At 41.0% G+C, this 26,947-nt stretch overlaps 1 protein-coding gene across 6 annotated transcripts in view; it reads left to right on the forward strand.

Annotated features, from left to right (window-relative positions):
• Positions 1 to 26,947, forward strand: part of WWOX (WW domain containing oxidoreductase) — a 1,110,761-nt gene that overhangs the window by 106,051 nt on the left and 977,763 nt on the right. For 2 of the 6 annotated variants that reach the window (XM_009431284.4, XM_009431287.5), the window contains exon 6: positions 24,022 to 24,087. The exons of 3 other annotated variants lie outside the window; for them this stretch is intronic. In XM_009431284.4, the coding sequence (XP_009429559.4) occupies positions 24,022 to 24,087 (66 nt within the window). Of the gene's footprint in view, positions 1 to 3,065; positions 23,584 to 24,021; positions 24,088 to 26,947 lie in introns of those variants that run through there. One more of the 6 variants, XM_054669579.2, reaches the window with a different exon arrangement.

Genomic DNA, 26,947 nt, shown 5'->3' on the forward strand with positions numbered 1-26,947 from the left:
CCATTAGTTAGGTAAATTTAGACCACCATATTTTCTAAGATCAGAGAATAGAGAATTTTAAATTCTAGATTCTTGCCTTGTGGATGTTGAAAAGAAGAATTAAAAGTTATTTGGGATATCCAATCAGTTAATAAATAATTATGAATGAATAAACTGTTTTGTTGAAGACACTCTTATGGCAGACATGAACATGGGGCTTAAATCAGTCCTGACATCTAGAAGCTCAAATCCAGGAGGCAGAGGAGTTGGATATTAAAGAACTCTGTGGTGAGCTGGACAGGATGACATGACAATTATGGAAGTTCAGAGCACATAGCAGTCTTTTCCGGTGATGGGGATGGAATGTGGGGGTCATGGAAGACTTTGTGGAAGAGTTGGAAGTAGAATTATTACTGTTGAAAAGAGATGGGGAGTTAGGTAGACAAACAGAAAAAATGCCATCAAACAATAAGTTAGGATAGAAAAACTCCACGTATCCATATGTCAGTTGGCCCATCTGTTCATTCATACATCCTTTCATTCTTCTATCCATCCAACCGTCCTTGCATCCATCTATCCATCCACACAACCACTTATTCTTCATTCATCTGCCCATCTGCCCACCTACCCATCCACCCTTCCATACATTCATCTAGTCATCCCCATCCATCCACTCATCTATCCACCCATCCATCCACCCATGAATCTATCCATCCATCTGCCAATCCACCCACCCTTCCACTCACCCACCCATCCATCCACACTTCCATCTGCCTTTCCAATTATCCACCCTTCCATCCATCCATCTACCCACTCATCTACTCTTCGATACATCCATACACATCCATCTGTTCATTCATCTATCCATCCATGCATCCTTCCTTCGTTGTTTTCTTCCTTCTATCCATCTATTCATCTACCCACCCCACCCACCTATCCTTCACCCATCTGGCCATCCATCCTTCTACCTACACCTTCCTTCCTACCTTCCTTGCTTCCTTTCTTCCTTCCTTCCTTCCTTCCTTCCTTCCTTCTTTCCTTCCTCCCGTCCTCCCTTCCTTCCTCCTGTCTTCCTTTCCTTTCCTTCCTTCTTTCTTTCTTTTGTTCCTTCCTTTCTTTCTTTCCTCCCTCCCTTTCTTTCCTCCCTCCCTTTCTTTCCTCCCTCCCTTTCTTTCCTCCCTCCCTTTCTTTCCTCCCTCCCTTCCTCCCTTCCTGTCTCCATTATTAACTTGCTGGTATTTTGTTTCACCATTGCATTGTGTTTATCAATAGACGATTAATGGAAGAAGAGAAGAAATCAGGTGAAGTCTTTGTAGGATCTAGAATGTCTAGGCTAAGGAGTTTGAAATTTTTTATACTATGTTCTACTGGGAACCATTTCAGGGTTTTGAGATATAGTATGATATAATAACAGCTATGCTAAATTCTTTGAAGTTATTGGTAGTGGAATATCAATCCAGAATGAAAATAAATAATTTTGGAAATGAGCCTGTCATTGAAATATACTTTATTTCTCATTAAATGTCCCAGCAAAAGTATTTTGGTTGTTAAAATAAAGGAACGACCATTAGAAAGGAGGAGGAGAAGAATTAGAAGGAAAAAAAGGTAAAGGTAAAGTACCTTGGTATTTTAGGGTTTCTAAGATTAGGAACTTTAAATGTTGACCCCATTTTGGTCTTTACCTGCAAAAGACGGGAGAAAGACTGAGAGAAGTTTCTAAGCTGATGCTGCTCTACTACCTGGAATAGGAATGAGAAACCATCTGTAAATATTACCTTTGGTGTTTCTGTCAAAAATTTAGAATTTCACCCTATTCTATTTTTAATTCTGGTTTAAGACTGAAGGGGTTCTTGGTGAATACTTTTGTAGATACAATTAATAGTTATGAAAATCATTACTGATTACCTCCAGGGTTCAGAGTATTGGGCTGAATGTCTTCTCTCACCATCAGAACTACCTTTTGACTAGAGTGTTAATTATTAACATATTTTAGATTATTCAGACAACTGCAATATTTAAGGAATACGTCCAAGGTCACACAACTAAAAGAAGTGACAAAGTATGGTTTCAGACCCTTTTAGTCTTTTCTTTGTTGCAAAATTGAGATAATGATAATAGCTAATGATACCTCTCCCTTACTGATAATTGAATGTTTTATGTGAATTAAAAAGTTTAATCTGCATAGTGTTTCATCAAGATAGATTCCTTGTTATCCTCCTTTTGGAGATGAAGAGACTCAGGCATGCAAAGGTGAAGTAATTTTCCCAGGGCCAGAGGGCTAAGGAAAGGGAGAATTGGGATTAATTCTACATTGTCTACTGGTAATACCTATTGCTCATTTTTACCAGTTAAAACTATTTTATGAGCATTTGCCCACTTTCTAAAAATATGATGGTCTTAGTTACCCACATGGACCTACTCTATCCCAGGCAGATGCCACAAATTATTTTGTTTTCTTTTTGTATGTATTTATGCTATTTCCTCATTTTTAAACAGTGGGCTTTGATGACTATTCTTCTACATAAATTATTACATATCTGTATCATAGAATCTTAAAAATTATTTGATTCAAATGTATACATAATTTTCATATCCCTGATAGATATTGCCAAATATTTACCAGAAGTGAATCAAGTAGTTTTTCTACCAACATTATCTAAGAGGGCTTGTCTTATTACATCTTTGTCAGCACTAAGTATTATCTCTCTTACTTTTTTTTTTTTTTGGTAATCTTCGTTACTTTGTTAGGATTAAAGTAGCTTCTCATTTTAATTTTCACTCCTTTAACTGAGAAGCAGAACGTATTCTTTTTTGGTGACTTGTTTCAGAGTCTCTTTAGTTTGAAGATACAATAGATGTAGCATCTGCTATATCCGGTAACAGGATAACAGTGCATTGCTGGGATGATGAGGCTGCAGTGGGCTGTGATTGTGCCACTGCATTTTCACATTTTCAGCCTGGGTGACAGAGCAAGACCCTATTACAAAAAAAAAAAAAAAAAAAGGGTCTGTTTCCAACCATGCTTTTTTATTTTATTTTATTTTATTTTATTTTCCTGTTTCTGAGTTAGAGTCTCTTTTGCTCAGGCTGGAGTACAGTGGCGTGATCTTGGTTCACTGCGGCATCAACCTCCTGGGCTCAAGCAATCCTCCTACCTCAGCCTCCTGAGTACCTGGGATTACAGGTATTTGCCACCACGCCCAGCTAATTTTTGTATTTTTAGTAGAGACAGGGTTTCGCCATGTTGGCCAGGCTAGTCTTGGACTCCTGACCTCAGGTGATCCGCCCGCCTTGGCTTCCCAAAATGCTGGTATTACAGGCATGAGCCTCTCCATCTGGCCTCACCAGTGCTCTTCTGACTAGCTTGATCATATGCCAATGTTTTATTCCTTCGTGGAGCTCAGAGTAAGCTTGTTTTACTGGACGTTTTCTATAATAAAGCTAGGGGATGGCGAATCACTCTAATTACCAAAAAGCTGTCTTTGATAACAATGTAGGAGATAAGGAAGGCAGAAATAACATTTGCGTAATTCTTTGCCATTCTGTCTCTGAATCTTGAAATAAATACTCTTGAATTTATATATTCTTGGTCCTTTAGGAGTCATAAAAACATACCGTTACATATGTATATGAAACGGTGAGAAACTGCGTATTTATTAAGAGTCACGACCCTTAGGACGAGATAAATCAAATTAAATCTCATAAAAACCTGTTATGGAATATGAATACGTAGCACTATTTTTTCTTTTAGGGTCTCTTTATTAATTTTGTCATGTTTAATATGTTACAGTTGCAAACAAAGGCATAAATGCATGCGTTCATTCCTAATTAATTTATGTAATTGGGTTTTATAAATTTAGGTGTTTAGGAAGCTGTGCGTAACACACTCCATTTACTGTGTGCTGTAGCCAATAAAAGCATAATAGAAAGAAATATAGTTTGAAGCTCACTTCAATGGTAAATATAGATTAGTTGTAAATGATATCTTTGTAATGTTTATTTTAAATTTTGCAATGCTGCAGATTTTCTGAACATACCAATTAATGTTCTTATTTGAAATAATGACTAGTTAATTACTATAAATTCTAAGTGCTCTATCTCTGACAATTAAAAATTGTCTTACAGCTTTTTATTTATTTAATTTTTTTTTTAGTTCTTTCCAAATTATATTCAGTGCAGCATCTGGGGAAAGAAGAATGAGAATGGAAGGAGTGTGTTTAAAATGTGGGTGGTTTTGTCAATTCCTATTGGGAACGCTTGTATTTGAATGTATATACATATGCACATTTATGTGTAATGTCTATTTCATGCTAAATAAGGAGTGAACAAGTTGAAAAATATGAAATGCTGTTTGAATTTTTAAAATAGGTTATAAATTATAACATGAAAATCAAATACAATGGGTAAAACCAGTAAATTTTAAATAAGTTTACATTTGTTGTCGTGATGTGACTGTGACGTTACCTGAGATCGCAGCAAGGACCTCTGCAGCCCGAAAAGACCAACTAGAATGATTTGATCAGAAAGGGAATGGGTATTAGGCTGCTCCACTGTTACTTTATCCGCTTCGGGAGAGAGAGCCCTGTTCCTTCTTCATCTAGCTCAAGCCAGCTGTCAGAAATGCACGTCAGAGCTACACAATTCTATCCAAGGCGTTAACTGTTGTCAAGTCTGTTTTTTATGAATATGTTTCAATGTAAGAAATTGTCTTAGGTCCAAAGTGAAACGTCTTCCTCCTTGACTCATAGCAAGCTCATGCAGGTATTTGAACATTGTTCTGTATAATATGTGCACCTTTGAGAAATCCCATGATTCTTGGTATTCTTTGTAAATCTAATACCTTCCATCCAGAGAGAGAGTATACATGTGGGGTCAATTGGGAGTACGTTTTGTATCCTCTAGTCTGAGCCGTACAGGTTAAAGGAGAATGTTGGATTTGCTTTTGAAAGTATGGGCTTGCGGAGATTAAAAAAAAAAAAAAAGAAACCTTGAATAATCATGTATAAATATAAATACTGTATGTAGAATAAGTGTAATGGATCACATTTATGATGAAATATGTATGTCTTTCCAAGGGTAAGACCTTCATAATTCATTTATAAGTTACCTGCTTTCTCTTACGTGTAAGTAGCAGAATAGTAATTTTCTTCGTTCTTTCTGAAGAATTGCCACACAGGGAATGAAAAGAAAAAAGGATGAACTTTTCTTAAACAGCAGAATGTTATTCAGAGATAACTGGAAAAAAGTACGAGAAAAGCCAAAAAGAAAAAAAAAAATTGTGGGTCCTGGTGATGTTGGAAAAATGACGTGTGAGCTGAAGTTCCAGACGCCGAGCTTCATCTATTTTGTCATGTTATGACAGAAATCATTACAAGGGTGATAGGTTTATTTATAAAGACTTGCTTCAATATTCAAAGGACATCTATTCTAGCATTCCTCATTTTGAGCCAGGCTGTGGATCAAGATGAAAGAAAAATTAAATTGTATATTGAAGAGCTCTTAATTGAGCCATGCTTTATTTAACAGGGAAGCATCGGCTTCAGGCAGTCGATACCACTGAGGATTTTTAATGCCCTGCATCATGAGACTGTCAGTTTGCTTTGGAGAATGCAAACAGGCTAATGACAAAGCCCTGCAAACTTTTGTAGTTGCTGCTGGTCTCTTTGGAAGGCAAGTGCTAATTTACCCACAGTTGAAACCTGGCACACACACGCGCATGCACACACACAGACACACACTCTCTCTCTCTTTCTCTGTCTCTCTTTCTCTGTCTCTCTCTCTTTCTCTGTCTCTCATAAGGAACTAAATCCTGCGTTTTCTCACCGGAGGGCTAATGACACACTGCTTAGTCACCCAAAACTTATTTCCTAAGGAGTCACTTTGGGGCTTGTTTAAAGTTTTTAATGTAAGGCGTTATATAATATTAGATTTCCCCTCTTTTTCCTTAATCAATGTAAATTCAATTGCATTTCAGAGGGTGGCCGAGTGGCATTTCATCATCTCTAATATCCATTTAAAAATGTTAGGTCTACCCAGTTATAATTCTCCAAAGTAGCCTATCTGTGGTTTAGTATGTTATCTCCATTCTCTAAGGCAGTGTTAATTTCCTTTTGTAGTTAATCTATCCTACTACCAAATTTAGTATATTTATAGTTAAAGATTCTGTTAAGAGCTAAGTGATTTAAGTACATCTGGGATAAAGTGGCCTTGGCTTTAACTATGAAACAAATTTTCTTTATTTCATTCTCTTCACTGATAAATCCATAGTAACTGGAGGCATTTTTAGAATTGTGGGCAATTTCAGCCTCTAAAGTTTGATTAAAGATACTTCAGATATTCCTACTGAGAGGCTAGAGGGCTGAAAGGAATTTATTTTGGGTTCTGGCCCTAGTGCGGCTCAGTGGAAGAGAACAGACATTGTGAGTTTAATTCTCACGCTGCCAATTTCCCATGAGTCTAGGGTGGGTGTTACTTCTCAAGAAGGTGATGGTAGAACCGCTGGAGACTTCTTATGGCTGTGGCAGGGGACTCACACGTCACAAGGAGTCCAGAGGCATGGCTTTGAAGAGCTCTTTTCATTCATTCTTCCTTTTGTTCACTTGTACATCAAATACATGCTGTGGGCCTACTGTGTGCTGAGCACTGATCTTGTCAGGTTCTTGGGGAAGACTTCATTGGTGAGGTGACCTTTGAGTTGAGTGTATGAGTGCAAGAGAGAGCGATCACACCTGGGAACTGCTTAATAAAGTCCCCGGCGTCTTGAAGCCACTTGCAGACCTTGGCAGTTGCTGTTGCTCCTGCTGCTGCTGCTGCTGCTGCATTGTCAAGACTACATTGATGTCTTGGAAATATAGAAAAAAAGAGGCTGCTGGACTGTGTGCTTAGAATCAGTGTGCTAACTCTGTTACCAACACTGTAGAGAAGTGGTTCCAGAAGGAAGAGTTCAGGGTGAGAATGAATAACGGAGTGGCTTTGCAGTGGGAACCTGGCTTTGCAGCACAGCTAGGATTGGAGAAGATCTTCCCAGCAGGGAGAAGAACTGAAAGAAAATGCGTGAGGGGAGGAAGGTTGCACCAGTGGGAGGGACCAGAATATGGTGTGGAAAGAACGAGGTTCAAATCCAGGCTCTGTCATTAACTGCCCCTACCCTCTCTGAGCTGAGTTTGTTTTGGACACTGGAGATAATGCATGTTAACATCCTGCTAGCTCTATTTATTTGCCACCATGGTACATAATCATGGGAGCTCTATTTATTTGATCATCTTCTTTTGTTATTATTATTTGGTGTATTTGGGAAAGGCATGTGGGAGCAGCAAGCAGGTGAGCATCCTGTTTGGAATGCAGGGCCGGGAACTGCCCTGCCCAGTCCAGCCTCATTCCAGAGGCTAGCACCTGGCCTCAGCTCTAGAGCTGCTGGGAGCATTTCAGCTCTCTGCTTCTTTGGCAGTCTAGTGCTGTCACAGAAGGAAAGCTCACTCCATGGAGAAGGGGGGATTGATTTCTTCTCTGAGGGCAGAGGCTGATCAATCTAGGCTGGTAGGAATAGATGTAACCTCAGAGGAAACAATTTGCATTGGCAAAAGCAAGTCAATGGCCATCCCCAAATTCAAAAGGACAGGGAAGTGTAATCCTACTGTGCACCCTAAAGGATCCAGGCCCCAGGAATGGTGGTGATTTGCCAGGGGGAAATGGAGGAATAACCCCTTCTTTGACTACCTCTGTAGTTTATATTGGATTCTGCAAAGTCCCATGAGGACTGATAGATGGACTGTGTCTGCATTTGAATTTTGTAGCTGAAATGTGGGTGAGTTCACCTAGGTCCCCTTCATGACAAGGTGGTGAGAATCATTTTCTTGTTCTACAAATCTGAATTAGGTCCACGAAAGAGGGTATGCAGCATAGAGAGGAACCAAAAAGGACGCAAGATTTAGGATAGATATTGCACCTTGGGAGGCCTGCCTGGTCTGCCCTTGATAACTCGTGAACAGTCTGGTAATGCTGGAAGGCAAAGTAAAAGCCAACCTCTTGAGAAAGACATGGAACACAGGATGGAACTTGAACTGCTTAAAATGGCTTTTCTCAGGCCAGCTGCACTGGAGTGTGCTGCTGTAACAAACACGCCCGGATCTCAGTGGCTTAGCATGGTGAATTCATTTCCCATTCGTGATATCTGACCACAGATGGGAGGTAAGGGGCTGTGCTTTAAAGTCAGTCAGGGATCTGGCTGGGCCCGATGCCTCACACCTGTAATCCCAGTACCTTGGGAGGTGGGCGGATCACTTTAGGTCAGAAGTTCGAGACCAGCCTGGCCAACATGGTGAAACTCCATCTCTACTAATAACACGGATTAGTCAAGTATGGTGACGTGCACCTGTAATCCCAGCTACTCGGGAGACTGAGGCACAAGGATTGCTTGAACCCTGGAGGCAGAGGCTGCAGAGAGCTGAGATCATGCCACTGTACTCTAGCCTGGGTGACAGAGCGAGACTCTATCTCAAAAAAAAAAAAAAAAAAAGTCTTTCAGGGATCCAGGCTGACCTCAGCACCATCTCTTACATGTGCCTCTGTTCTTTCCCTAATATAAGGGAGCATGGGGGATTAGTGTCTGGCTTAAGCACTTCCACTCAGAAATCTTGCTTCTCCCCACAATCCATTGGTGAAAGCAAGGCAATGGTCATGCCCCAATTCGAAAGATAAGTGCAGTCCTACTGTGTGCCCTAAAGAATTGAAGATCAGGATACTTATGAGCAGCTCTCACAACTGCCATAGTGGCAATGCGAATGGCATCTATTTTTAATGTGACTGAGAAAATAATTGGTCAGATATTGCAGGATTTTTGTGGGGGAGAGGGTGGAAAAGAACTTACAGATTAAAAAAGAACTGGCATAGCACCTAGATTTTAAACAGAAGGAAAAGATGACATTGGGGACCAAAGACACAGAAATTTCACTTCTGTGCCATGACAAATACCAGGGAGATGTAATTGCAAAATGAAGCTGCAAATGTCTTACCCAGGGAACTAGGTAACAACCTGCTTGGCTTCATAAAGAAGGAATAATATCCAATTAGGCTAAGTGTATTCGGTGCCTGAGTGACAAGCCCTGGAGACCTCAGGGCTTCTGGGGCCCCCAGGGCGGTTTCAGGAGGCTGTCTCCAGACCTGTCTGGGGTGTGAGCATGTCATGCTGTGGCCCGCGCCTCTTACAGCTGCCTCTGCTCTTCTAAGCACTGAAATGAGAGGTGTAACCTGTGTTCCAGAGTCTGCGCCTCCCAGCCACTGGGGCAGGGGCACCTGGCCCGTCAGACTTACCTTGCCTCCCCTGCTGCCCATGCCCTGCTGCCTAGGCCTGGGCTCATGACTGGGTCCACATCAGCTCCACATTGCAGACTGACCCCCTGGACCCTCACGTCTCAGGATCCGTATCTCCCTGTCAGTGCTGTGTCACCCAAAGTCACCGCAGCTCCTCTTGAGTGCTTTCAAGGTTAGACCGAGGGGTCCCAGTTCAAGCTAATTCCTACCTGTGCGATCACTAGCCAAGTACTGAACCTCTCTGAACTTCTGTTACCTCATCTGTAAAAGATGGTTGGTTTGTAATTGTTCCTACCTCTTAGGGCTTTTGTGAGAGTTTAGATGATAAACCACCAAGCAACAGTGGCTGGCATTCTGTGCACAATCGATGTCTGCTGCTGTCAGCTCTGTGGTCGCTGTCTGCACTCCCACCCCTGTCATCCTCCAAGTCTGATCTCCTCCCGAAGTCTCTTCCTGGACCTCAGCCCTCAGGGATTGCACCTCCCTCTGAATATGCTGTCCCTTCTAATCATGCCATTTAGCCACACTGCCTAGCACTTTCTTTTTTGAATATTCATGTCCCAGGTCCCTGAAAAAGTTGCTAAGCCTGCTAAAAGCAAGGCCAGGCCTTTCTTTCTTTGTAACCTTAATGCCCAGCAACGCTCCATTCAGTTTGACCCTAAGTTGGCTTCATACTTTGATTTTATGTCTTTATTTGTTTCTTAATGAGCTACTTTATCATTGTGAAAATAGTTAAATATCAATAGTCAATGAATAAATATTACCAAAAAAAAAAGGTTTGTCATTTAAAAATTTGGAGCTGGGCTGGAAACTAGGGATACTACTTGGTATATTTTAGTTCTACTGATATGACAGTATTTGATACTTAATCATATTCAAGCAGCTTTACAGAGACTACCATGAGAATGGGTTAAATTAAGAGGATTGACTTTGCTGTTTAGCCAATACAGGCCAAAGTTCAGTGGTTTGAGACATGGCGGGGTTTGGTAGTAGATGTAGGATATTGCAGGGGAAAGAGTGTTGGAGGATGGAAGATTGCATGATATTTCTGGCTTTGTTCTTTGACTGTGTGCTGTTTGTAAAATCACTTAAGTCCCATGGGTCATTTACTTCCCCATATCAAGCACCTGCTATGTATCAGGTGTTGTGCTCACGTGGTGTTTTATGCACAGTGTTTCCTCTTTGTTAATCCTCATGATGATTGATATGGTTTGGCTGTGTCCCCACCCAAATCTCATTTTGAACTGTAATCTCCATAATCCCCACGTGTCGAGGTAGGGACCTGGTAGGAGGTGATTGGCCCATGGTGGCAGTTTCCCTCATGCTGTTCTTGTGATAGCACATGAGTTCTCGTGAGATCTGATAGTTTTATAAATGGAAGTTTCCCCTGGCCTTCATTCTCTTTCCTGCTGCTTTGTGAAGAGGGTACTTGCTTCTTCTTTGCCTTCTGCCATGATTGTAAGTTTCCTGAGGCCTCCCTAGCCATGCGGAACTGTGAGTCAATAAACCTCTTTATACATTACCCAGTCTCGGGTAGTATCTTCATAGCAGTGCAAAAACGGACTAATACAGATTGGGCACGGTGGCTCATGCCTGTAATCCCAGCACTTTGGGAGGCTGAGGCAGGTGGATCACTTGAGGTCAGGAGTTTGAGACCAGCCTGGCCAACATGGTGAAACCCTGTCTCTACTAAAAATACAAAATAGCCGGGCATGGGGGTGTGTGCCTGTAATCCCAGCTATTTGGGACCCTGAGGCAGAAGAATCACTGGAACCTGGAAGGTGCAGGTTGCAGTGAGCCGAGATCATGCCACTGCACTCTAGCCTGGGTGATTCCATCTCAAAAAAAAAAAAAAAAAAAAAAAAAAAAGAGAAAGAAAACAGACTAATACAATGATCTGTGAGATATTGGGACTGTTCTTATTCCCATTTCACAGATGAGCCACTAACTGGCTCCGGGCAGGACAGTGAATAAGGGCACAACAGAGACACAAACACATGGCTAACCAGTGGTCTCATCTGTCAGCCACACTGCCTGTCTCAGCATGGGCCCTGTGTGGACCATTCCATCTCAATTTGTTTCTGATTCTTGTCAATTAAACAAGAACAGCTGAAAAGTAAAATAATAAATATATACATAAAAACAATGGGGGGAGTAATAATGATAATAGATACAATTTTTTGGTGTTTATAATCCCCAGAACCTGGCTTAATTATTTTAAACTAAATCAACACTTTGAACACTTGCAGGTTAGAAAACCAGTGGACTGATGGATGCGTTACAGCGATTGTTTCCAAGTGTATTAGTTTCCGCTTGCCGCTGTTACACATTATCGCCAATGTAGCACCTAAACAACACAAATGTATTATCTTTCAGTTCTGTAAGATAGAAGTCCCACAGGGTTCTCCTTGGGCTAAAATGTAGTTGTCGGCATTTCTTTCTGGAGGCTCTGGGGGAAGGTCGTTCCTTGGCCTTTTCCCATGACGTAGAGGCTGACACATTCCTCTGCTATGGCCTCTTCATCTATTTTTCAAAGCCAGCAAGGTTGCATCTCTCTGTCTTTCTTTTGTGGTCACATTTTACCAGGACTCTTCTCCTGCTTTTTTTTTTCTACCTTTAGGGATCTTTGTGATTTCGTTTGGCCCACCTAGATAACCAGGGTCCTCTCCCTATTTATTTTTATTTTATTTGTGAGACAGAGCTTTGCTTTGTTGCCCAGACTGGAGTGCAGTGGCTTGATCTTGGCTCACTGCAACCTCCGCCTCCTGGGTTCAAGCGATTCTCCTGCCTCAGCCTCCTGAGTACCTGGGACTACAGGCACATGCCACCATGCCAGCTCATTTTTAGTAGAGATGGGGTTTCAACATGTTGGCCAGGCTGGTCTCAAACTCCTGACCTCAAATGATCTGCCTGCCTTGGCCTCCTAAACTGCTGGGGTTACAGGTGTGAGCCACCACACCCAGCCCCTCTCCCTATTTTATTGCGAGGTAATTAACAACCTTAATTTCACCAGTAACCTGAATTCTCCTTTGCCACGCAGTCTACCATATTCACGGTTTTCAGGGATTAGGACCTGGACATCTTTGATTGGGAAATGGGCATCATTCTGTCTACCACAACGTGAGAGCCCATTGCCGTGCATCCACAGTCATAAAAGACTGTTCCCTTCCTCCCTGATTCTTCCTAACTTCTCCTGCCTGCCTTGCAGGATATGTGGAGTTGTCAGTTCCTAGCACCACTGGCCAAAGCGAGGATAGTTGATTGCACTCCTACTTTCCAGCTGGTAGAAACAGCATGTGTATAGGTACAACTCTGGTGTGGGAAAAATGCTAAAGATATAAAGTAGAAATAGGCTTTGTGTGATGTGAGCAGCAGAACAAAAATCGAGGGTGCCAAATAATCGTATGAAGTGGTGAACTGCCTAAGATGGAATATTGCTGTTCCTAAATCCTGGCTGTGTTGAGACATGTGATCCTGCTGATGAGATGAGAGCTGAACCACTCTCTTCTCCCAGATTCTGGGCTTCTGACCTTAATAGACACCGAGAAACTTAACAGAGGGCTCAGAAGAGAAATCTATTGAAAGTTACTAGGTGCCAGGTGTCTCGGAAAGTGTTTCACACATGCCTGAGACGATAAAGGCAAGATTCATCCATTCTTTCAGCAAACAGTTTCTTCACTTACCGGGAAAGGGGGTGTAATATATGGGGGTATAGGGATAAATAATTCTGTGTGCTGTGCAGGCCGTGGAGACTCATCTTCTGCACAGGTCAGGTTCTGAAGTCAGCATATAAGCTGGAAGTGCAGTGAAGTCAAATGACCCTCAAAGATCCTTCCAGACTTCATGCCCTTGGCAACTCAAAGTCAGTTTGGAAACTCATATGCTGGTTTCTTCCTTGTATTTATGCAGCAGCCTCCTTTTCCACAAAAAGCAGAGGCCAAGGCATCTCACCCCCTCAATTTTTTAACTTTCCCTCTCCCTCCTTGTGCTTGCCTTTCTTTTCTTTTCTTTTTTCTTTTTAAGACAGGCTCTCACTCTTGTCACCCAGGCTAGAATGCAGTGGTGCAATCACAGCTCACTGCAGCCTGGAACTCCCAGGCTGAAGCGATCCTCCTGCCTCAGCCTCCCGAGTAGCTTGTACGCAGATGTGTGTCACCATACCTGGCTGATTTATACTTATATTTATGTGTGTGCATGTGTGTTTATATATATATATTTGTAGAAATGGGATTTTGCCATGTTTCCTAGGCTGGGCTCAGACTCCTGGGTTTAAGCAATCCTCCTCTGGCCTCCCAAAGTGCTGGGATTACAAGCCTGAGCCACCATGCCTGGCCTTTGCTTGCCTTTCTTAATGTCTTTGACAATTCATGTAAATGTGTGTATGATGTAACTCTATAGGACTAAGGGTGTGTGAGGATGCCAGGAGGCTGTTGGTTGACAGGAGTCATGATTTGACTCTATGAGGTCACAGACAATGCTTTTTAAATTTTACCGCCAACCCACAAGAAAACTATTCTCCTTCTTCTAAGGAAGAAAAAAATGTCACGATAAAGCAGCTACATTAATGACAGGCACATCAAGGTTTTAACATGTTCTCTAGATTTATGATGTGTAGCGTGGTCTCCATTCTAGAAAGCAAAGTAGGGAAAGCACGACTTTGGGGCCAGGGCCCTTCCTGGCTCAGAATGTCCCTGGCCAGTGTGCGCCGTGCAGTGTGGAAGCATGCTCCGGTGCGTATCTAAGTTTCCGTGCTATCTGTAGGGATAGTGATTTTTATTCGTTAGAGTTTTTGAGTCTAATTGTTTTTAAACTGCCACTTTTGTTTGTTAAAGATACAGATGTCTGGCCATAGAGGAAAGCAAGGTGGATTTATCGTTGCAATTAGATGCTTCACAATTTGAAAACTTATCACTTAAATTGGTGAAATGTCACTTTTATGTAACTTGATGTTTAGAAGTCCTTGGCATCCAGGACTAAACTCATGTGCAATTTAACAAGATCTTGCTGAGATAAAGGAAGTTGCGCTTGAGGAAACATTGAAACACACCAGATGGAATTTTCCAATTCCCTCCTACATGATAGAGACTAGGTGAAGGGAGATAGACCACAAATTGATTTTGTGTAACTCTTAAATTAAGTGGAGCAGAGTTAAAAAAAAAAAAAATCACTGGATTTGAAGTTGGCCTATGTTAGATTACTCCAAGGAAGTTAGTTAATATGTTAATATGAATCTAGATGAACATTGAGTGTTTTGCTCTTCTTGTTAATTTGCGCCATCTACTAATCTCTGGACAATGGAGAAAAAGTCGTAGGTTATAAGTTTTTTATTTATGGACATTAAGCAATATCTTTAAAATGTAAAATGAAGCCGACAAAATGCACAGCCGGATAACAACAACAAATCTAATCTAAAGTGACAGGAAGAGACTCTCCCAGACATTTTTCTCTTTAATGTAACATGACTTTAAATTGATGCAACCCCACAGTGATTGAAAAACTCTCAGAGCTTGTCTCCTATGATTACATTTCTGATCTGTACAACTTAATTTTTTAACTCGGTGAGTCTCAGTTTTGTGAATGAACAGTTCTCTTTTGCTTTCTCTCTCATATTATTTGGGAAGACATTATTTGGCAACCAGGCAGATAAAGCTCTGTTACCACGACGAATACTGAGAAATCCTAAAACAATAAAGACCCCAAGAACTCGCCCTGGAATATGTACCTCCAAATCTCTTCTCTTTTCCTTCTCTCCTTCTCTTTGTTTTTCTTTCTCTTCCTGTTCTCTTGTTTTATCTTGACTTCTCTTGACTGTGGTGACGGTTTGCATATATCTGCGATTGTACTGAAACTCACCAAACATTGTACGTTTTAAATGGGCAAAATGTATTTGAACTATATATATCACAATAAAGCTGTAATACTCTTTTAAAGTGTCTCCTGAATCATTACCAGTATAATTCTTCTGTGAGCTGTATTTTGATGAATTCAGAATTAATTTAAAATGGATTATCCCCCTGTAGAATGGGAGGTAATGCTGAATGATTGTGAATGATTGTGAATGTTTGTTTATTCGGGGTACTCCCTCAAATTTCTTATCCAGTGGTGTCTAGAACGTGTTGGGATTTTGTTTGATAGTTTCTTGAGTTGGAAGTTGCGTTTCTTTGGCCTCCTGTGTGGGTATCAATGAGTTTTACGTGGTTTAAAGGCCAGTTATGTGATGGATACTTCTATTATCTTATGTCTTTCTGAATTCATACACTTAAATGTACAGTTTTCATCTTCCTTCAAAATCTTATTTTTCCAAGCAAGTTTTATTTATTCAGTTTCAGTCATTACTGAAGTGAATAACAAACATATAACAGATGCTATTTTGGGTCATAGCTGTTTTGCTAAGTAATACTTAAAGGCTTTCTGACTATATTTTTAATTTCTCGACAGTCTCCCATGGTTATTTTCTGATCATAACTTGAAAATCAAAGCTTTCTGTTCAGTTTAACCATCTTTTAAAACCCAGTGGTTTTAGCTTGGGTATTAACCTTTAACATAGCTAGTGAAAATTGAACATTTTTATTTGAAATATGCTTAATGTTGTCTTGTGTAAGACAAAAAGTTTAGGGACAAGTGAACCATTTACTTTTCTTTTAATGTGGAAAGCAGTTTGCAAATGCTTGTGTGACTAACAAGAATGAAAGGACCAGAATGGCAGTTCTGAGCTAGAATGTGATGAGTAAGTACCACCACAGTTAGCGGCTACGGAAGGGAGGTTGTTCTACAGAGAAACATGCTCATCATTTCTTCTGTTATGGTATTCACTCTGGCAATTTCTTTTTGGACTCATTCTAAAATCAGGATTAAGGATATCCACTGAGAAGCTTGCATTTATTACTCTAAGCAAGAAACTTCTGTTTAATTTTTTAACCATTTGATTCATATGTATTTAGATTTTAAAATTTCATTTTCTCTTATCCAAATGTATCATATATCTTTAAGTAGGTGAATCTTGGAGTAGATTTTATTATATATCACATCACAGAGTTAAGCTCGGTTCATTTGGATTTTAAAAATCTCTACAGCTTTGAGAATGACTTTGAAACACTCTTTACTGTTGGAGCTTAAAGAAAATAAATCTCTAATGTCCTCTATATTAATTCACCTGCTTGGAAAGTTAGAGATTAAAAGGTTTAGTAGGATTTTTATATTTTCTATAATTTCTATTTGTATTGGAGTAAACTGTTCTTTGTATGGAGTGGCTTAGCTTTCATAAAACAGAAAGATTCCTATATTGAGAAAAGAGGAAGAAGGAAAAAGTGTAATATAAATACATAAAACTTCCTCTAGCTTTCTTGTATTATATGTAAAGGAGTTAGTATATTACTTTAATTAAGTGTACTTTGAAGAAAGCAATCTCCTATTTCCATTAATGGTGGACTCTGTGGGTAGAGACGTGGATATTTTTCCTTTTATAAGAAAGGTCTTGTCTTTCCTCAGAAGGCATTGTGAGCAAAATAAGGGAAGAAAACGAGAAGCAGATAAGAAAAACAAATCACAATATTGAAGCAGGACCCGAGTACTATAGCCTTCCTCATATTTTGGTATCTGGAACCGAGGTTGCTAATTAATGACCCAAGAGCTAAGCCTTGTTTGATGAAATGCAAGATGTAATACACAGATTGCCTTTGAGTGATGTGTGATTATTACCATCCATTCATGTGTAATCCCGTATTTGGAAGGTTTGTAATTTGTTTTTGACACATTTCTCTCTGATTTTATACACTCATGCATACAGGTCTCACCTCCCTCCAAAACCTTATTTCCAAAGCAGACTTTGTTTGTTTGGTTTGGGTAATTCATTGGGCCCTATTTGTCTTCCTTATACATAATCTATCTTCTTACTGCTGCCTCTGTCTTCCAAACCAACAATACAAAGAATGAAGCCTGGGGACTGGAACTTAAAACTTGTGCCGAGAAAAGAAAGTCAAGGTCTGTGGGCTCCTAAAACGTCCTGTGGAATTCGCCTCAGATGCCCCTCCATTTGCACTGGTATATGGAGAATGTTTGAAAACCACCAGAACCTATTGTGTACTTTGGAACAATGGCATTTTCCTGCTTGATTGTGAAGATGGCCGCTGGAAAAGAAGCCAACTCCCAGGGGGCACGAGGGGCTAAGCTGTCTCCTGGGAAGTTTAAGGGAGGCCAAGTGTTTTCCAGTTCATTTCCAACGCATATTTCTTCAGGGCCAAGGGCCCAGCTGTGCCTCATTAGGGGTGAGAGTTTGGCTGTGACACGACTTAATAGAAAAAAAAAAAAAAAAGAAAGGAGAAGTCCAACTAGCTGAGTGGCAACAGAACTTGGGACAACCTGTGCCCACAGCCTTTCATGTCCTGTAATGAGTGTGCCATTTGCTCACTGGGAGGAGAAAAAAATGACAGTATGCAACAGTCAACTTTTTCCTGAAGAAAGAGAGAAAAAAATACATATTTTGCAGCCGAGACATCGGGGTACCTGTTAACTTTCGGCACAGCGCTAGTGTCAGCCCTGGAAAGAGACTCCCGGTGAACAGCACTTTTTACCATTTAATCAGCCTGTGCTTCTTCGTATTTATAGCCCTGGCGAGGTTGGCCCATTGTTACAAGAGGAAATTGTGATGTTCAGCAGTTTATACCTTGGGAGCTGGAAGCGTTTCTCCATGGTGAATTTGTAATATTAATTGGCCATGTCAGTTCATGACAAATGTAGTGACATCTATTTCAAGTATTTCAGTTTTATGGTGCTGAAGAAGTGACACGCGCTCGAGATAAGTAATCTCACAAAAGATCTTCCCGCTCGCTGTGGAGCGCCTCCAGAACATGCTCTCAGAGGAGACGCAAATAGGCTCAGGGTTCAGGGGGCTGTCCCCTTCCTTTTGCTCAAGGCTCAGAGGGGAGCCAGAGGAAGGCGGGGAGGGACGCACTCCCTGTCATTCCCCTTTCAGTCTCAGGAGATTCTGGTTGAAGCTCTGGCATGGATTTTCCTGCCCAAGAAGTGTACTTGCGGTGATCATTTATGTGATTTGGGTACCTGCTGCTTGTAGGCTGTGACTGTCAGTAGCAGAAATAAATATATTGCCTTTCTCACTGTGTACAGTGGTGCTGTACCAAGAGTGACTGCCCATCAAGGGACACTTGTCTGGAGATATTTGGGTTGTCCTATCTTGGAGGAGAATAGGCTGCTATTAGCATCTAGTGGGTAAGAGGAAGGGATGCTGTAGAACTTCCTACAATGCACAGGCGCATCCCACAACAGAGAATTGTCTGGCCCCAAAAGTCAATAGTGCTGAGGCTGAGAAACCCTGCACTTGTGTGGACCATGCCCTTTTGTGCTTTTCAACCTTGAAGCACTAATAGGTCAGAGAAGAATGCCAGGGATGTGTTGATGGGTCCACAAGAGGTTGATGGGGGATGCTTGAGCTCCTACCACGTGGAAGGTGGTGTAGGCAAAGAGAAGGATGCGTAGGCACGTTGGACGGTGGAAGGCAGGGGCTGCTGAATGATGTGGCAGGAAACATGCAAAGTGCTCAGCGTCCCTGGGCGGTGCAGAGTCTTGGGAAGCAAGAGGATGGAGCCATCCTTTCAATTTCCAGCCTGGGTTTCCCAAAGGAGAGGGTGTTTGAGTTCAGTGGCAGAGAGAGTGGGGAAGAGTGTTGGAGCCCAGCTGAGTGGCCACCTTTGTCAAATGGAGCTGAGAAATGATTTTCACATGGCTGGCGTAATGGCGAAGTTTCCAAAACAGCAACACAACAAAATAGCCATTTACATATCAAGACTATATTCATAGAATCCATATGTCTAAGGTGGGGAAGTTGTCATTATTCCTGTTTTATAGATGAGGAAATAGAGGCCTAGATGGAGTAAGTGACTGCTGAAGTACCCATGATTTGTCAGTAGAAAGGAAGAGACCAAAGGTGGCATCAACTTTATTTTTCCTTCTTTTTTTTGAGACTGGAGTCTTGCTCTGTTGCCCAGGCAGGAATGCAGTGGGGTGATCTCGGCTCATTGCAAGCTCCGTCTCCTAGGTTCACACCAATCTCCTGCCTCAGCCTCCCAAGTAGCTGGGACTACAGGCGCCCGCCACCACGCCCAGCTAATTTTTTGTAATTTTAGTAGAGACGGGGTTTCACCGTGTTAGCCAGGATGGTCTCGATCTCCTGACCTCGTGATCCGCCTGCCTCGGCCTCCCAAAGTGCTGGGATTACAGGTGTGAGCCACCACGTCCGGCCTGTTTTTCCTTCTTTGTTAAGTGGAACAAGTCATTTTTTTGGTGGTCATTTCCAATATGTAATTCCTGATAACACACATATGTATTATCTCTTTAAAAATTAAAAAAAAGCCAGCCAAAAAAAGAAAATAGAAGTGTTCAAGAAACTGCCTTTTTTCATGTACTAGTATTTCTGTGTCACTAAATCCTTCAACAGCATTATTTTTAATAGCTGCCCAATGTCCTAATGGATGGGTGAGTCATGATTTACTTAACCAATCCCCTGTTGTTGGACATACAGGTTATTCACAGCTTTTCTCTATTGTAAGTGGAATTGCAATGAATGTTTTTGTAGTACACACCAGTGAGTGATTTCTTGGTGCGCTTGGAAGTGCTGGTTCCAAGAATAAGATAATCTGTAGGCTTTGAGATTAATTGCCAAATTGCTTTCTTGAAATATTGAGGCTACTACTTTCCAGTGTCTTCAATAGGAATACGTAACGTTTTTCTAAAGCTGAGTAGTAAGAGAAAGGTAGAATCTAATTTTACTGTGCATTTTCTTGATTATTAGTGAAGCTAAACATTATTTTTTATTGATGCGTTAACAATTTCTTTCTTTTGCAAATGATCTATTCATGTTCTGTGACTGATTTCTATCTTGTTGTCTTTACGTTTGTGAATGGTAAGAATTTTTATGTGTTCAGGAACTATTTAAATGTTCAGGACATTAACCTGTGGTTATGTATATCACAGGTACAGTCACATCGCTTAACAAGGGAGATACATTCTGAAAAATGTATTGTCAGTATTTTGTCATTGCATGAAGATCGTAGAGTGTATTTACACAAGCCTAGATGGATAGCCTACTACACATCCAGGCTATATCGTATAGCCTGTTCCTCTAGGGCTATGAACCTGTACAGTATATTACTGTAATGAATAGTGTAAGCAGTTGTAATACAATGGGACATATTTGTGCATGTAAACACACCTAAACATAGAAAAGGTACAGTGAAAATACGGTATTATAATCTGATGGGATCGGCATTGTGTACATAGTTCGTTATTGACTGAAATGTTGGTATGAGGTGTATGACTATGTTTTCTCATGACCTCTGCTTTTTTTGTCTTTAAGTTTTTAATTTTTTGTTTTACTTTTGTCTTTTAATTTTAATTCTATTGCAACCAAATCTATCAGCCTGTCTTCTATGATCTCTGCTTTTAATTGTTACGCTTTAAAAATCCTTCTCCATGGTAACATTATATTGACTCATATGTCTTATTGGTTGAACGTGCCTATGTTTGACTTTGAAATCATTAAATTCATTGAGGATTTGTTTTGCCATGAGTAATTGGGTAAGGATCCAGCTGATTTTCTCCAGATGAGTAGTTCATTGTCCCAACACCAGTTATTGCAATAAGTTATTCCTTCCCCAGGAAATATACCTGGGCTAATTAAGAAAACTGTGCTTCAATGTAATTATTCCACCTTAATGCATGAAATATTAGGTTAACATGGAAAAAACATGGCATCCCATGTTTTAGTATTTTTTCCTTATTTCCAAGCAGCACATCTCTTTGAATTATATTCTGTTCTCTGTTTTTATAATTTGACTCCCTTCTATTCTACATCTAAATAGTGCATTGTCTGTTTTCACGCAGGACTTTAAAAATAGTTCTAGTACTAATTGTATTTTTATTCTAATACTGCTATTCCTTTTACTGGTACTTCTGCATCTTAAAAAAACAAAAGAAAACAATGAAAACTTGGCATGTTGGCTCACTTTGTGAATGAAAGCATACACTGTTCAGTTGTTTATTCTTCAGCAACATCTGAGTATCCTCAAGAAATCAGTGGAATGAACCACTAGAGATGAATAGCCTTAAGTCCTCAAAGCTGAGCCCTTTGGGGTAACATGCTCTAATTCTGCCCTCTTTAGTTTGAGTTTAGGTTAAATTCAGCTTGCAGATTGCACCAAGCCTGATGCCTCCCAGCCATCAAGGAAAAGGGTATCTAACACTTTGAATCTCCATTAATCTTACAGCTCAGATCCTGTGTATTAAATCTCAGCATTCTCAGGGATGTATACTCTGGCAGAAAAACTTTAATGATTTTTTTTTCTGATGCTGCCTAGAAAATATTAGAAAGAAGACCCTTCTTTCCTTTCCTTTCTTGTCCTGTCCTGTCCTGTCCTGTCTGTCCTGTCCTGTCCTCCCTCCCTCCCTTCCTTCCTTCCTTCTCTCCTTCTCCTCCTCCTCTCCTTTTCTTTTCTTTTCCTTTCCTTCTTCTTCCTTTCTTCCTTTCTTTCTTTCTTCCTGTATTATTTTCTTGTATAGCTCAGGTCTCACTGCTTTGCTGCCATTCTTGTGGAGAATAATAGGTAACAGAGGTGTGCACCTGGCCTCATTTATTGTCACACTGGATAGGTAATAGACGCCGGCATGGCTATGCTGTGGTTCCTGCTGATGGGCACACTATTACAGGTGCATGATAAGTGTGTCATACGCAGGAAGTACGTTTCTCCCAGCCTTCCCTACCTGCTGAGGGCTGCTCCCAGCCTAAGGATTTCATCCAGATAGATTCATAGCGCTTCCAGTAAATGCACCCCTTGCCTGTCAAAGTTGAAAAAGAAATTACTTTGGACACAAAGAGGTGTTTCTTTTGACACAGCAGGCGTGTGAAAAAATAAGCAAAAAAACAAGAGGGATTTCTGTTACCATTGGCATGTGCTTCTCTTGTACTTCTTTAGTTCACAATGCCAGTGGTTCAGCTTCCCATTCTGATCCTCACTGCTCTAATCTCTTCATCTGTGCTTGCAATCACAGCCACGCGGGCTCGCAATATTACCACGGAATCATTTTATTTGTTGGAATCTCTTTCCTGTTCATTACTCATTTTTATCCCCAGGTAGACAAACACCCTAAGTTTACCTCTTGCGAATTGTACGCTTTAAGATTAAAGAATTCGTAGTTGAATAAGAATAACTTTTCACATAAATTTAATGGAGTTTTATCTTCTGAGCCAAGGCTTTATTTAAGGAGTCTTGGGAGGTAATCATGTGTTACCTGAGACTCTCCGCCCATAGGATGTAGTTCCTTTCCATTGGAACACATGGGGACCGAGGGAATAAAGAATGTTTTCATCTCTGAAAATGTCTCTCATTCTTCCAATCAATGCTGCTCTTTTCTTGCTTATTGTATACTGGGAAGCATTTGTTTCGATTTGTGGTTAAATGTGTGTGTCCACTGGACTTCAGTATCCACCCTTTGAAGGACCGCAGGAGAAGTTGTTCAGGTAGAAACATACAAGGGCCGGATGCGGTGGCTCACACCTGTAATCCCAGCACTTTGGGAGGCCTAGGCGGGTGGATCACTTGAGGCCTGGAGTTTGAGACCAGCCTGGCCAACATGGTGAAACCCTGTGTCTACTAAAAATACAAAAATTAGCCAGGTGCGGTGGCGCAAACCTGTAATCCTAGCTACTTGGGAGGCTGAGGCAGGAGAATCGCTTGAACTTGGGAGGCGGAGGTTGCAGTGAGTTGAGATCGTGCCAGTGCACTCCAGCCTGGGTGACAGAGCGAAACTCTGTCTCAAAACACAAACAAAAAGAAACATACCGGAAGATCAGGTTCTATTGAACCCCAGTGCAGCCATGGGTAGAATTTTAGGCTTATTTATATTCCATTTCACCACAAGATGTCACCAGGGCACCACACCAACATGGTCTATGGACCATCTCTCTGGCAAATAGAGTTGTGGTCATCAAACAGCACCTGCCCAGGGCTATGGGGAGAGGAAGCTGGTTGGCTTTGTCACAAATGCCTTGATGTCTCTTTCCTCCCCTGGGGCCCATCTCTTCCAGCGTTTGCATAGAGAGAGAAGGCAGGCAACAGGACACAAGAAGATTTTCCCAGAGTCCAGGGTGTTCTCTTACCCCTGAAATAGTTTCTTCACTGGATGGGAAGGCAGGCACCCAGGGGGAGATGGCATCAGATGCATAAACAGTTTTTCTCCTCAGTAGACATTTACATGAGTCAATAGGAATCATATTCTCTCTCTCTTTTTTTTTTTTTTTTTTTTTGGAGATGGTCTCACTCTGTTACCCAGGGTGGAATGCAGTAGTGTGATCTCAGCTCACTGCAGCCTTGACTTCCTGGGCTCAAGTGATCCTCCCACCTCAGCCTCCTGAGCAGCTGGGACCACAGGTGCGTGCCACCATGCCCAACTAACTTTTGTATTTTTTGTAGAGACAGGGTTTCACCACATTGCCCAGGCAGGTCTCAAACTCCCGGGCTCAAGCGATCCTCCCACCTTGGCCTCCCAAAGTGCTGGGATTACAGGTGTGAGCCACTGTATCTGGCCTAGGAATCATATTCTCTTCATTGAAACATTTCAGATGACTTAAAAATTCACATTGTAGAATTTTTAAAATTGAAACTTTCTGGTGAACATCATTAGTTGACAGACATGTCATTGAAGTTTCATCCTTCTTCATTTCAGAGTCTGCTGGAAGACCCTTCATTTACCACTCTCTCCTTCCTGGAGGTGTGGAAATACTCTACCTGGGTGAGGCTCTCGTGGCTTTTTGTGCCAAGTGTCTGTAAACTTCAACTTAATTGTTTTAAATCCTTTGTGGTGATTATGTGGAAGGTCAAATCTAACAGGAAGCTCCATGTCCGCTTGATGTGTACTTACTTTTATTTTTGCACCTTGTGTTTTTTGTTATCCTGAATTATGCCAGGGCTGGTTTGTGCTAAGATACTTGTTATTTGACCTCATGATACCAGCATGTCCCATTTGTATAACCCTCTCTGTAGCTTCTTCCAGCATGTGATCATACATCTACCTAACCTCTCCCATTGGTTGAATTTAATATACTAGTGAATTTTCCATGGCAAAGATGAGGTTACGAATCATAGTGTTCATACTCAGAAGGACTTTATAAATATTTTGCCTTTTTGAAGTATATACAAGAAATGAAAAAAAACAGGAATAAATAAAAAGAATAAAAAGAGCCAGGACTGGAACCTACAATTCCTGACTCTTGATCAAATTGCTTTTCTTTTTAACTCTAGTTAAATATTTTCCATTCTTTTTAACTCAAGAAGCCTTTGTTTTTGTTGTCATCATTTTATGATTAACTTATATCTGGTCCTTTAGACATTTAGATTTTTTCTGTTCTCTCTCTCTCTCTCTCTATATATATATCTATATATATATTTGTCTATATCTATATAGAGATATATATATATAAAATAATGAATGAAATGGACTGTTTGCAACCTCAGGTGTATTTCTAGGACTTAGAGTGATTAGCTTGAGGCGATGGTAGTTTCTGTTTTTGGAGTCTCTGTAGGTCTCAGACTCAGGGTCTGTACTTCTTGTTTTGGGGCTAATTAAGTGGACAGTTTCAGTGTTGGTAGCTCATTTAAGCCATAAACATGCAGACCATGTGGAATCCCATTAGTCAAACCTTAGCAGAGTGCCTTGATGAGCACCTCCTTTTCTTTCTTAATTCTATTAGTTGATGCTTTGTTCTTTCTCCCCAAGAGCCATATCTCAGCTATTTCTTTTCATTTCTTGTGTATAGTTCAACATCTTTCTTTCTTTTTTTTTTGAAACAGGATCTCACTCTGTCACCCAGGCTGGAGTGCAGTGGCATGACCATGGCTCACTGCAGCCTCGACCTCTGGGGCTCAAGCGATCCTTCTGCAACAGCCTCCCTAGTAGCTGGGACTACAGGTGCATGCCACCACACCCAGCTAATTTTTATATTTTTTGTAGAGATGGGGTTTTACCATGTTGCATAGGCTGGTCTCGATCTCCTGGGCTCTAGCAATCCTCCCACCTCGGCCTCCCAAAGTGTTGGGATTACAGGCGTGAGCTACCGTGCCCGGCCTTACGTTTCAACATCTTTCAATCCATCTAATACGCAGTGCCAGGGAAGGTTTGTGAAAACATTTGAATCACAGAGTCACAAACAGTGAGAATATCTGCAATTATGTTTGTGATGCTCTAATGAACTTACAAAAGGCCAGGCCTAGTATTTCAGCTGTGTCCATGATGTCTCTGATGGAAATGGACAGGTAACATGATGTACACAAGCATTTTTCTGTTGCATTCTTTGATTGGGCCATGTTCATGCAGCCAGCCTGGGAAAGCAATTAGTAGTTTTAAGCATGGGAAATCATATAAAAGTAAACCAAAATTGCATTTGAATTAATTGATGAACATGTTTGCTTGACCATATCCTGCTGTTAGGCGTCTTCAAGTTAACTTAAGTGGTTGATAAAACTTTCCGAAAAGAATACTATCAACTGCTGAGCACCTGTTGTCAGTGTTGTGGGTAATTCGCAAAGGTTTTCAAATGGAAAAGTTGTTTTCTCCTGCTAGGAAGCATGGTCTCAGATCCACTTCTAAGGTCAGTGTGAAAGGGAAGGCAAATTCACTTTGAGCAGGGGAGGCATGATCTGGAAGATAAAGCAGCTAGGAGTATAGACTAGGGGGCTGATGGCGGGGAACACCTATCACAATATGTGTTCTCACACCAATGATATATATTTTCCACACATTTAGATTATCCATGCCACTCCTTATCTCTTTAGTGCAGAAAACGGAGAGGAGGTTCAGTATTCTTAAGAACCTCCCATGATTGCTTTGAGGCAATGGATTTAACAGGTATCTTTATCCCTTATTTACGCGCTGACTGTGGTACTGAGTCATCCCTGGTGTTTCTGGATTTTATTGGCAATGCCAAGAGAGCAGGAAGACTGGGACGTGAACTGACAACATTTATGATTCTGGCAGCTTGACATCACCCAACTGTTCTCTTTGTTTGGTTTCGCTTCAGACTTAGTTTAGTTTTGTTTTTTAAGGGCTGGGGTGGAGGAGAGGGATTTGCTCTTGCAGTTTTCCTTTCAAACCAAACTCTTTCAAAGCCTTTTGCAAACTCTTTTATGGATTTTACTCACTGGTTGAGCAAGAGTTACTTATGTGATGTGGCTTCGGCATTTTCACAGTGTCCATAAAAAAATGTATATTACTATGCATTGCACATTTGCCACTTAGAATTTCTGAATGCAAATTAATCAACTTGTAGCTGTGACTAACAATAAAACACAGGATAATGTACCTACAGAAATGAGGGCATTGGAAATCCGCTCTCAGGTGGCCATCGAAAATAGTCAGCCTGAGTGTTGCTACCTGTTTTCCATAATTGTGTAGCTTTGCCTTTCCTTAGTTAATCTGTTTAATAAACTCCTCTGCAGAATCCAAATGCTTAAATTCAGTTTCTTTTTGTCTTTATGGTGTTTATCATTGTTAACGTGGCATCGGAGTAGCTCGACTTTTGCATCATGATAAATTCATAACCCAAGAGAAGGCAGAAAACATAATTGTTATCAATTGCCTCTCTCCCGGAATTGCC

Source organism: Pan troglodytes, chromosome 18, assembly GCF_028858775.2.
Source record: "Pan troglodytes isolate AG18354 chromosome 18, NHGRI_mPanTro3-v2.0_pri, whole genome shotgun sequence".
In the NCBI taxonomy this organism is placed as follows: Eukaryota; Metazoa; Chordata; class Mammalia; order Primates; family Hominidae; genus Pan; species Pan troglodytes.